Source organism: Acipenser ruthenus, chromosome 34, assembly GCF_902713425.1.
Source record: "Acipenser ruthenus chromosome 34, fAciRut3.2 maternal haplotype, whole genome shotgun sequence".
NCBI classification, from domain to species: Eukaryota; Metazoa; Chordata; class Actinopteri; order Acipenseriformes; family Acipenseridae; genus Acipenser; species Acipenser ruthenus.
The window spans coordinates 3,940,151-3,953,044 of record NC_081222.1 but is presented as its reverse complement, the minus strand read 5'-3'; the positions used below and the strand labels follow the sequence as shown (position 1 = coordinate 3,953,044).

Below are 12,894 nucleotides of genomic sequence, written 5' to 3'. Positions count from 1 at the left end.
TCGGAACACCAGACAAAAAAGAACAAACAAAGCTCACGCGTGTCAGATAACAAAAAAGAAAACAAGCAGCAAAGTTTCAGCCTTATTGCAAAACTCTGTTTCCATGGGTTGTATATAATATTCTAACACTGTGTTTTTCTTCTTTTTATTGTAAAAAGACATACATGGTATAAGTAATTCATAATGCATTCTGTGTCTATGTAGCTTTTCAGGGCAAATAAATCTGGTTCTTGAATTTTAATGTTCTAAAACTACAGCTGTACATTACCAATTTATTTAAACTGTAGAGCATTATTAAAACGGTTTAAATTAAATAATTGTTTTGGTCAATACAGTGATTTAAGGTATAAAATAAAAACAGGATTCATAACACCCTTGAAGACTTGAGCTGTGCGCCAGTAGTGACTACTGAATATCTCGAGTGACTAATGTTTTTAGAAAGGATTAGTCACTAGTGACTACAAAAATCTAGAACCCAGGGGAAACCCTGCATATAGCATGTTATTCAACGTTTAACCACTTAGTAGTTTATACTAAACGTTTAAAATTCCCATCCCTAGTACCTTGATGTTAAACAATTGAGTAAATGTGTCTGTTGGAGGGATAGGACAATCTCTTTTTAAAGCTTTTAGTAAATTGTGAAAGCCATTGCAGTACTACAGTGTAGAACAGAGGAAGTGGAATGCGGATACTGCAACATTAACTAAACCTCTTGGGTGGCAGGGATAGCAGACCATCAATTGGTTTTGTTAGATTTTATAACCTCAGCCTCTGGAAAAGCTTGTGGTTAACCCAGTGCATGCATTTCATTTTTCAGAATGGGAACAAACCCCCCCCCCCCCCCAACAGGGTTCCAATTTGGTGGTGGTGGTGGGCGGGGTCTGGCTTAATTACAAAATGAAAATAAAAACTGACACCTAGTTAATGTCTCTGCAATGGATAAAGGCATCTGCTGTATTAATAAATTGTAAAACAAGCAAAGTAAATAAATAAATAAATTAACACCCACAAGTTGGAATGCAAAGAATGATGGTTAGTGCAAAGTTCTCACTTTTAAATGATCTACAGCTGCATATGTGCAAGAATTGGATACATTGGAGGTGTGTGTTCATTTTTTTTTTTTTATAAATTTAGTCGTCACCAATTTTTTTTTTTCCCCACGTTTTCTCCCCAATTTAGTATGCCCAATTATTATCTCTATCCTCGGCTCACCGCTTGCAACCCCCGCTGACTCGGGAATCGGCGGCTGGAGCACGCGTCCTCCGATACGTGCTCCTGCCAAGCCATCATTTTTCGCACTGCAGATCCACAGCGATGCCACCAGACCTATAGTGCCGGAGGACATCACAGATCTGGCAGCTCCACTGCAGAATCACAGGCGCCCTATCGGCCACAGGGGTCGCTGATGCGCGGTGAGCCGTGGATTGCCCTGCCGACCTAAGCCCTCCCTACCCGGGCAGCGCTCGTCCAATTGTGCGCCGCCCCCTAGGAACTCCCGGTCACGGTCGGCTGTGACACAGCCTGGATTCGAACTTGCAATCTCCAGGCTATAGGGCACATCCTGCACTCCGCGCGGAGCGCCTTTACCATTTTTTTTTTTTTTTTTTTTTTTTTTGTAAATCTGTTGCGCCCTACAGGGGTTTCTAAAAAGCTGAACTAGTAAAATATCTGAAATAGTGTTTGAAGGATGCCCCTTTTGCTTTTTGTTTTTTGCAGTCGATACCGTTTATAACTGATGCTTTTAGAGTCCTTGGTTTTAAAAAAGCGGTGTTATTTACAGCTCTTTCTCTAAGCACTTTGCTCCTGCCTGCTCAAGTGTAATTTGTTTTTTTCAATGCATTTGTGAGACAGAAATGTGAAGGAAGGAAAGTGGCAACATTGGCGGCGTTTACAACGTGTTTGCCGTACTTTTTAGGAAATGCGTTGCTATGCAGTTCTGATCTTTACAAAAATTGATTACTCAATTCGTAGTCATTTAGCGGAGGGGACATTTAAATGTCCGTGTCTGCTTGCTAAGTAGGAAAAGAACGACTCTGAATATCGTGAGGAGAGCTTCATGTGTTGCCATGAAGATAAAAACTTTTAACAAGAGTAATGAATTCACATGTTGTCGCACAAGTTCTGAATTACGCCGTGCATTAGCTACTTGTTTGTCCTGTTTACCTTTCCAACACACACACACACACACACACACACACACACACATACAAAATTATATAAAATATTTCTGCTAAGTACAAGTTTTACTACTTAGAATTTATATTTGTGTGTGTTTGTGGAACATCTAAGTTACATATCATTTACACTAGAACCGCCTTTTACAATAAGCTACCTGTTAGGGTAGCAGTTAGGGCTGTAGACTCTTGACCGGACTCTAGTGTCATAAATGTACATTTTGTATGTCTGTCTATTGTACAGCGTTTTTGCTGGAGATTACGTGAGATTAAGTCAGAACAGGATTTTGACTGCTGAAACCTTGTGAGCTACAAGCATGATTCCTGCTCCGGTTTACATGGGTTTTTACAGCTATTTTTATCGTGGAAAGCGATTGACCCTACCCTTAAAGTCCCGCTGCCAAAAGGACGTCCTTTTGCTGTTTCACGATGTATTCACTTGACGTCGTCACACAGTCATGACTGTGGAGTCGATTTTCACGTGCATGTAAACCGAGCCACAGTGACTTATTCTTCAGATTAGAGGGCAAGCATTAAAGCTTCGCACAAAGAAGCTTGATGTGGCTTCCAAGTTTAATGCAACAGGTGTAGCTGCTACATTAGAAACGGGGCAGTTCCGCTAGGTCCACCTGTACTTGCTAAGATGACGACTGTACTTATAAATACCTGCATAAGTATGACTTGCAAAGAGCATTGTGAAGTAGATATCCAGTTACTTTGTATCTGATTCCTAAACAATCAGATCGGCCTGTAAGAAGTGTGGTTGTAAAGCAAATACTGGTTGCACATCATTCTGAACTCCCCTCGTGCTGAATTACACCAGAACTTGAGGATTACATAAACCTAGTCAGTCCTTCAGATGGAGTGATATAGCGTTAGGTTTAATGATTGGTTGTAAACTCACTGAACCGCTTACTGTATATCCGTTATTTTTTCATGGTGCTTGTGGTTTTAATTGACCATTTATTTTGTTACAGAATTAGATGTGCTTCATCTGAAATATATTTCTTAACGTAATAGGGAAGTGCATTATCTGATCGTTTAACAAACTGCTCTCTACCATGATCTTTTGTGCATCAGTTGCTTACTGAGCCAAGTAATAATTATTTAAATACAATGCAACTTGATTTCCCATATATTTTGCTTTTTGTTTTGTTTTTCTTTAATGCTGTGCTGGTACAGAGGGGACATCTGTACCAGTCATAGCAGTACCTTTCATTGCTGTGTTCTGCATTGTCATTTGAATTGGTGTTATTTAAAGTACTGTGTGGATTGTGTGTGTCATACACATATTCAAAAGCATCAAATGGTCCAGGTTTCACACTGTTTGGATAGATTGCATCATCTTCTCGTGTGTGTGTGTGGTGGTGTGTTTTTTCTGTGGAGGAAATGCATTTGCTGCTTAAGTAGTTTTACCTAATGGTGGTTTAGAAACCTTCTTTGAAATGCAGCTTGGGGATATTAGCGTTAAAATAGCACAAATGTGTTTTTATTTCTGAAGAGACATGAAGGTTGGCATTGCATGGCCCACGTCTGGCTATTTGTACTTGCTGAGATGTAATATTGCTGTAGCTGCTACTGTATGTAGAATACCAAAACATTATTCTTTTTCTTTTTCCTTCTAGGTGTGACGCCACCGTTGTCAGTGCGACCTGCTGTCCGAGGTCACTTTTTTAAAGTTTGGATTATTTTTTTTATTTTATTTTTTAAATAGACGATTCTGTATTTACTCCTCAGAAAAAGCCTCTGCACCCCTGAAAGAGCGACGACCTGTAAAAATGAACCCTTTTAAATAGGAGACCCTCCACCTCACACACCACTAAATCCAACCCAACGAAGAGCATCAAAATGTAAGCTAACGGGAGAATTTTAAATGTTTTAATATTGTGGGTTTGGCTGGGAACATTTTAGAAATGTAATAAATTCAATGGCAAGCGTTTCAATTTATTTTCAGTGTCTGCATTCACAGATGTATTTCTAAATGCAGCACTATTGAGTGTTTTAATAGTTATGGGTGCATTTAACACCTTCCTTTCTGAGCAGACAGAATACTGATTCTGCGCCTTGCCTCTGTATTATAAGCTTGTTTCTTCTGTGGAGGATCTTGCAGTAGGTCTGCAGAGCTCTGGTGGACTATCGTGTTGCACTAGTTCAGTCTCTGATGTGGATTTATAGTTGGAACCACTTTTTTGTAGCCCTCTCCCTCCCTCAATTCCCATGGTGTAAGTCAGTGGTGTTTGAGGGTGGGGGTAGTTTCCAGACTGCCTGCCTGCTTACGTGTGCTGCTTGATTCTCTCCTCCTGATTAGCCTTCAGGCTGGATTATTGCACCTCGTCTGTCTGCCGGGCATTCCTCTATTCATTGTGCTACTGTCACCCCGGCAGCTGCTGTTGCTTTGTCCTGCAGATGGGTGCACGTGTCAGGCTGGGGGCAGGGTGCTTTGAAATGAGAGCCTGCTTGTAAATCTGTTCTGCAAACAAAAGCCCCTCTTAGGGAGGGGGCTGGACTTGTAAATAACTGTTACGTGTCTTGCATCTCTTTTTTGGGGGGGTGCGGTCAGAAGTATGTCTGTTAACCCTTTCAGGGCCTAGCAATTTTCTGTGGGATGCTCCACTAGGACCAGGTGTTTTTTGGCTCTTTCCTATACAATTCACTAAAAATCTATTTTTTGGAAATGGTGTCTTTTTTTTTTTTTTTAAGAACACTCTGGGGAAGTACTTAAGAAAGCATACAAACTTTTCACTTTTTTTTTTTAACACAATATTTTTTGTTTATTGCAATATTCTACTTAGAGATACATGTATAAAAACGTGTTATTCTGTGACCCGAGGGACCTTTACAATACTTTTTGAACATTTTCTTGAAAAATGTTGATGTTTGGGCAAATTACATGACATTGTTTCACCTGAGTGATTCTAATGACATAATACACGTTTATTCCCTTTATAAGCAATAATGGATGCTACTCTCCTGTTTTCTCAAAATAAATATTTATAAAAAAAATGTTGTTCATTCCATTAATATCAGTAATAAGGGAAAAAATAAATACCTGCTACATTTAGTTCATGAAATAGTATCTGCTTATATCCACTCGTTTCTTGATATTTATAAATGTTGTAAAAACCTATATATATTGAAACACATGACACATAATAAATGTTCTAATATAATTAAGTCAAATACATCAGATTTACAGTGTCCCCCCCCCCCCCCCCCTTGTTTAGAGCGAATTTAAAAAAAAAAAAAAAGTTCCTGTGATGTTTTGTTTCTGCTTTTGTCTCTGCTGGGCTGCTGTAAACTGTCTCCGCCCTTTAGACACCAAGTGCACCCCTCAGTGACGTTGCACGAAAAAAATAAACTATCGGGAAGTGAACGTCAGTCCCTCCCCTTTCCATTTGATATGTGTTTCAACCTTTACTGCAAAGTACGGTGGCCCTGTAAGTCATCAAAACAAAGTGCTTTTTTATTGTGTTTACGCGATTGCGATCCTTGAAGCCCACTTTAGTATGATCCTGTTAACACGATCCCTGTCCATAAAGGGTTAATGCTATCCCGCAACACTCAGGAACATGCTTTCCAATGACTGCTTTAGAGACTTGCTCAGCAATGTGCCAGCTGTCTTGTCTTGTGTTTTTTTTGTTTTGTTTTGTTTATTTGTATAATGTATTTAATCTTTTACACGCTTTACAACACTATTCAAATGAAACTTAACAATTGTCAACCATGGATACTTTAATATGTGCATGGTGTGTACTGCATGCTTATTGATGTAGCGATGACACTTGTGGGTCTGTTTTTTGCGTAAAATAACAGAATAGTCATTTCCATCATGTCAACAGATTTTGTTCTTAATCTGATACGTTGAACCCCAACTTAACGCTGCTGCTAGTGAAGTGTTTTAGAAACTGATCTTGCATATCGGTTTTAACAATCCCTCGGACTCTGCTTTACAGTAAAGTGCTTGGATATTTGATTTTTGTTAGATAACCTGTTAGTTCCACACTGCACATTCGGTATTGTGGTGTGTAGAAAATGTAACTAGCCAAGAAAAGGTTTATTAAGTTCTGCTGTTAAAAGCATCTTGTATTGACTCCAGGTTGATTTAAAACTTTGGGTAGTTGTATTGCTTTCTTATGAGACCAGTGTCTCATAAGAAAGCTTAATGTAGGCCTGCTTTCGGTAACCTTGCTCTTTTTAGACTGGCTGAATGTATTCACTCTCCAATGGGAATCAGTTTAAGGTTAGGGAGTTTGGTACTGTTGTGAGAGCTGCAGCTTCATGTCATCTTATTAAATTGCTAAACTTGGTAAGTATGAATGTAGAAAATAGTGTAGGAATGCAAAAACACAGTAAAACCAATGAGTTGAATTATATGTGTTTATGCAGATATTAGAGGACCTAGACTCTGCTGTGTAGCATCTCCTTTGACATGTATTGGAATGGAAATCTGGCAAAATCCATTGTCTTATCTTGCAATGATAAAAACAATTGCATGTTTGCTTTAGGAGATCAGATTGTGAGTTGAGAAGATATTGCTGCCAGGGTTTATGGAAGTGGTATGAAAATGTAATATGGCACAGGCTTGTCTGTGCACAAGAAGACACATAAGAACACTCACAATTCAAATTAACAATTCATTAGAGACATATATGGTAATTAAAACATGAGGGTAATTAACTGAAAACAAGAGGCTTCCAAAGTAACAGATGTTTACAGTTTTATGAGCCTCAATTATAAAAACACACACACTGACACTAGTGCACTGTAGATTTATTTATCTGACAATGTCAAGGCATGCAGGATTCCACAAAACGGTACCAGAACGTGCTGTAAAAAGGAGTATCCAGGGATGATCTTGGCACAACCAAGGATATTACAGAACCGTCTTACTACAAAGCTGCAAAACAAGATCACCAATAAAAATGAACAGAAACGCAGCTTCAGTGACGCAGCAGTTGTATGGTATGCATGTAAGCCTCATTCCTCCGTCACAGGTAACATGCTCATTTGTAATCTTTAGATATTTAAACCTTCTGTGTGACCGGTCATTTACTGTTAAACTGTTGTACACTTTTATTGGAAAAGTAGACCTGATTTTAGTATTTAAATAGTCCACTATTATATATATATATATATATATATATATATATAATATATATATATATATATATATATATATATATAATATATATATAATATATATTTTGCAATTCACATTTTTATAGATTACTTTTTTTTTTACAATGCATCAAGATATAGTTGCTGAAATAAAAAATAAAAGATGGCACTGTTTCAGTTAATTTAGGTGTAATGCTATGTCGTTGTACAGTTTTTATTTTTGTTTACAGTTCAACCTTCTTATAGTCTTAAACAGTCATACAAAGACCAGTAGGGATGTTGGTTCACATTTTAGAATGATTAGGTTTAAGATGAAAACTGATCTGAATTGGCCTGTGGTCTGATTGTGTAATCCTGTTCACGGTTGAAGTGTTGGCTTGCATGTCTCAAATGCGGGTCAGAGTAGCTGATTATTAGAAGCTGCATACGATTTTTAAAGCTAACCTAACGCATGGGGCATACCCAGTGCTTGGATTGTATCCATTGCTTCCATTACTGAGGCTCGTCATTCTTTTAACCTTTGTCAAGGAACGTGTGGGTGTGTATCTATGGCTAAATAGTGCGTCTAGGAGGGTCATTCCTGGGTTAGTTGCATAAAGGGCCCATTCACTGGCTTTGCTGTGCATCTGCCATTGATTTGGCAATGTATATGAAGTGTGAATATCATTTATTATGTAACTTCTATTTTTTTTTTTTCACCTCTTGTACCTTTCTTGAAACTGACATGATTGTTGTGCGACACCTAAAATGTAATACATATTTGATTTTTAAAAAGGTTGTGTGTTCTCCTAGCTCAGTCCGTTGCTGCAGTGTGCACTCGTAACACGAGACAAGAGTGTATGGTGACCACTGTCTTTAAACCGGAGAGTGCAGGTTTGTCTGCACTGTTTCTTTGACTGCAGAGCCTTGAGGAACAGTTGCCTCCAGGCTCGGACTGACTGAGTCACTGCATGCAGTAGGAGGAGTGAAATCCTGACCAGATCAAACTGGATGAACTACTCTGCTCTTTCATCTTGTGCCAGTATCTCTGGCGTTCACCTAATCCTCTGCAGTCTCACTGATGAATCATGCTGGGGGGCAATCTCTGGAACCATGAACATGGCATTGGTTTGTTTTACACTGTGAATCCCAATCCTATTTGTTTGTTTAGAGGGTGGTGGGGGTGAGGGGGTCGTGTAAATGTGGCATTAAATATTACTACCCAACTGTTTCTTATAGTTCAGGATCAGGGTGCACAATTCCGGACCTTGAAAGACGGAGCGGAGCCATCCTGGTACAGTAGATTTTAAATGAACTAATTTTAACTACCTTAATCGGGTCTTACCAATTCATTATTTAATGATGGCTATTAAAATGGGAGGACTCTAGATATTGAGGGCCCAGAATTGTGCATCCCTGGTTTAAGGAATTAGTTGTGGTTTTAGTTTTAGTGACACAGATGGCTACACTAAGTTAAACTTCCTTTTGATGTTATACCTGCTTCCTCCTTATCCTCTTCTGTTGAACTGGTGTTCTTAGCCAGTGTGTTTTGATAATAAAGTAAACTGGAGACTTAAACTGATGCCCTGAGGCACCACAAGTACTACCAGATGCTGTGTGATTAGACGAGCAGGTGTCTGGGTGTGTTCTGGCTTTTGATTTAAATTAAGTCCTAGATTATTGCAGCCACACAGAGGCTCATTAGTTTAAATAACAACTTAGTCATGCATTATCATTAATGGACCATACTTGTTTACCATCCTTGCATGATTATATGGGTGAATGGAATCTATAAATCTAAAAAAAACAGCCAGACATAATTTGGGATTTGTGTAATGAGGAGCGGTGGTATTTATATTGGGCTGTAAAATTAAAAGTAAAAATGGTATTTGTTGTATAAAAAATGAAAACCTGTCCCAATTTTTTTGCACTGCAAACCAACAATTTAGATTGTCCTTTTGAATGTAGAGAAGATGCAAGTGCATTTAGAGGTGCCAAGCCTTTCCTAAGCCCCCCTCGTTGTAGGGGTGTGATAGCATTGCAGTTGTGGGGCTTCAAATTCTTAGTACCAGATATCCATGCAAGCTAGGATGATAGAGAGATTGAGTGGGCTGTTATGTTTTAGTAAGCAGAAAATGTTGAGTCATGACTAGATAAGATCTGTTCCTCTGTGTGAAATCGGGAATCTATCTCTGGGGAGTCAGTTACAGGGGGAAAAAAAAAAAACTGTCGCAGAAAGGGGGCCGGGGAATTCTGGTGTGTTTTTGAGGTCAATTCTGTATATGTGTCTGAAATAACCCAATCTGTGCACATTTATCTGCAGACCATCTGTGAGAATGAATGTGACCTGCTGGACCACTGATTTGTGACCTGGCTAGGCGGGGCTGACAGATGTACAGCTCTTCCTCCTCTTCCTTTTCTAGCAGCAACTCCAGAGACAATTTTAATGCCCCCTCCCATTTTCATTTGTCCGTCTACTCTGATGTAAGCATGAGGCCTTATTGGTGCTTTCTTTCATATAGATCATAGGCTGCAGAGCTCTACATTGGCAGCAAAAAGGGCAAGGCCAAAACGGCCTTCAGTTCAATACATTTCTTGAGGGCAACAAGGCCACTAAACTTAAGTCAAGGCCAAATTGTAGGATTCATATATAAAGCTAATTACTGACCACAGAAAGAAACAACACAGTGTAACTTAATAACAGTTTATTGATTCAGAAAAGAATTGTCAACCAGCAGCCTACAGCGATTGCCAAAAGTTTTGTATCACCTAGAATTTTAGAATCGAGACCAAAAAAACCCAAACTATACGACCATAATTTAGATCTTTTATTTACCATCATATAATCAAATAAACTACAAAATTAAATCACACGTTTACCAGAAGCCATTAGTAGTACAGGAATTCATGTTAGATTTCTGAAACATTTTTCAATTGGTCAGTTTTTTGTTAAGTACTATGGAAAACTACAAAGTGGTATGTTCAATATGTTAACATAACATTATTCAGCAGCTTTCATTTGACTTTATGAAGCGAAGTTAGTTAATTCTATAAGTGATGCCTAACTTTGGCCAGAGCTGTAGATTTGAGCCTGCAAAGACATAGCTCCCTGCACTGAAGCCAGGCATTGGCTTTTATTGCTAATCCATGGGACCGTTTTTTGTTCGAATTTTAATAGCATATATTCTATTCAGTTCAACATAAACTAAACTCAGAAATCTCTTTTCCTGCGTGTAACGCATATAAAAAGTCTGAGTCGCTGCGTTGCATGTATGGATGAAGCTACCAACTTTCCAAAGCCCAAATCTGCAAATATTGTACAGGTTACCCAGTGTTCTTTTCAATCAAAACTCTTCCTCACCTCAGTTTAATATTTTTTGCGCTGAGCTTGTCCACACTGCCAGCTGACTGCTAGGAAACAGAATGCGGGTAGGCAGATTTATTTTTGGAAAGTTTTATGTAGTGGAGCTGCCCTGTGTGCTGAAGTTAACTAATATTTACTCTCTCTAGTTTTTCTGTATCGGAGCTCCTGTTTTTATAAAATACATAATGAAAATAAAAATATTTAAGATGCATTTTACTGTTGGAATTTGGTAAAAGACTGTTGTATTGTCATGCTGCCTCGTGGCAATTAAGCAACACTATCAATAGCTCAAAGGTTTAACCCTGAAGTAAAGACTAATTTCTTTCAGTTTAGGGGCAACTTTAAAAACTGGTTTGTTGTTTTTTCCCGCTGATGCAACAACCTCGCAAACCATTTAATCATGTTGTTTGGATCTAATACAGGCTCTCTAGCTGCTGTAGCTGAGAGGACACTGCGGCCTTAATGACAGTGAATAGACATATGCTGAGGGGCATTATGGGCAGCAGTGTGGAGTAGTGGTTAGGGCTCTGGACTGTTGACCAGAGGGTTGTGGGTTCAATCCCAGGTGGGGGACACTGCTGCTGTACCCTTGAGCAAGGTACTTTACCTAGATTGTTCCAGTAAAAACCCAACTGTATAAATGGGTAATTGTATGTAAAAAAAATAATAATAATAATGTGATATCTGTATAATGTGATATCTTGTAACAATTGTAAGTCACCCTGGATAAGGACGCCTGCTAAGAAATAAATAATAATTGACAAGGGCACTCAAGGTAATTGTCGCATGGCCGCCGTTAATTTTGAGCCCTGATACTGTTAGGTTAAACCTTTAGAAATCCACCAATGCAATTGTTCTCTTTTTTCATGAGTGATTTAGTAATTGGCTGAGTGGCGCAGAGGGAGTATAACTTTACATTGTAAAAACATACCTGCTTTAAAGTTTATCAATTTATAAAGACAAATGAGAGACGGCTTGTAGTGATCAGGCTCTGGCTGTATGAATCCCTCATGGTATGCTTCTGTAGCTCTCAACGTACAAGTGTGTGCATTGTTAATTCTTAGAACTGAGCTTGATTTCTGCGATTTGCATTTCAGTGTATCTTGTCTGTTTTGTTTATTTATGGTTGTCCTGTTTTTATGTTTGCTGTAGTTCTTATTTGGACCCATAGATCGACATCCATTATTTTGCCTAGACCTTAGTTTCTGTGATCAGCTAGTCTAGACGTGTGGGGTGGGGGTGGGGGCCTGACTCACTCAAGAGAAGAAGGGGGTGGGAGCGGGAGAGGCTCATGTGTTCAGCTATCAGCAATGAGGAAGTAGCCCAGCCATTCTGCTGTGAGTCTGAGAGGAGTTTGCTGTGCTTGAAAAATTCCCAAACAGATTTATGTAGCTTATTGTGTGTTTTACCTTGGATCAAAACTTCTTTCTTTAACTTTTCAGAAAGTGGGGAGGAAACGATTTCAGTTCCTCTTGTTTATAAATGAATGCAAGAAATGGAAGATAAATTGACACAACTACAGAAAAGGAGGGAAGGGAGGGTGGGGGGACAAGGAAGTGATGGGGTAGACACCAGTTTCTGGAATTAATGGGACCTACCTCTTTTTATTATTTTTTTTATTTTGTTTGCAGCTTAAATTTGTTTCTTTCGGGATTGGACGTTGGACGGAGAGGATTTTGTTTTCCCTTGAGGCATTTCGTTTGGAGTACAAAATTCTGCCCCCCCCCCCTTCCTCCTTGTTTGTTTGGATTACAAAACATTTTTCAAAACAGAGCATTTGGATTACAAAAAATGCACTCGAAGTCAAAGGATTTGTTGGATTTCCAAACCTTGGATGAACTCCTGGAAAAGATAGCGCATTACTCTGTTACAGTGTTAAGGTATTGTTCTGTGATCGATTTATTTTGGGGAGGTTAATGGACTCTTCCTGTCCTTTTTTTTTTTTTTTTTTTTTTTTTTTTGTATGTTTGTTTGCATCAATGTCAGCAGGCCTTGTCAAATCAATAGGGATTTTTAGAGATGGACTTTGTATAAGTGCACACTGTTTATCAGTTAATAGCATCGAGGTAAGATCAAATCAAGCAACTCTTGGTAGATTTCACCCAGCATTTAAAACTCACACCAAATGCAAACTGGGGGGGGGGGGGGTATATTATACCCTCTTGTATTACAGACTAGCAAAAATACATTTTTGACCAACTTTTGCTAGTTATTCCTGTTGGCACTGAAGACAGTTCCTTCTGCTGCGTATCTCACTCA

General features: G+C 38.9%; 1 protein-coding gene across 8 annotated transcripts in view; it reads left to right on the top strand.

Moving 5' to 3' along the window:
- The window catches only part of LOC117401983 (bromodomain-containing protein 4), a 50,615-nt gene that overhangs the window by 9,042 nt on the left and 28,679 nt on the right, over positions 1 to 12,894 (top strand). For 3 of the 8 annotated variants that reach the window (XM_034910625.2, XM_059007114.1, XM_059007115.1), the window contains exons 2-3: positions 3,800 to 4,024; positions 12,267 to 12,515. The exons of 2 other annotated variants lie outside the window; for them this stretch is intronic. In XM_034910625.2, the coding sequence (XP_034766516.2) occupies positions 12,427 to 12,515 (89 nt within the window). In that variant the 5' untranslated portion in view covers positions 3,800 to 4,024; positions 12,267 to 12,426. The remainder of the gene's footprint in view (positions 1 to 3,799; positions 4,025 to 12,266; positions 12,516 to 12,894) is intronic. 3 more of the 8 variants (XM_059007116.1, XM_059007117.1, XM_059007118.1) reach the window with 2 other exon arrangements.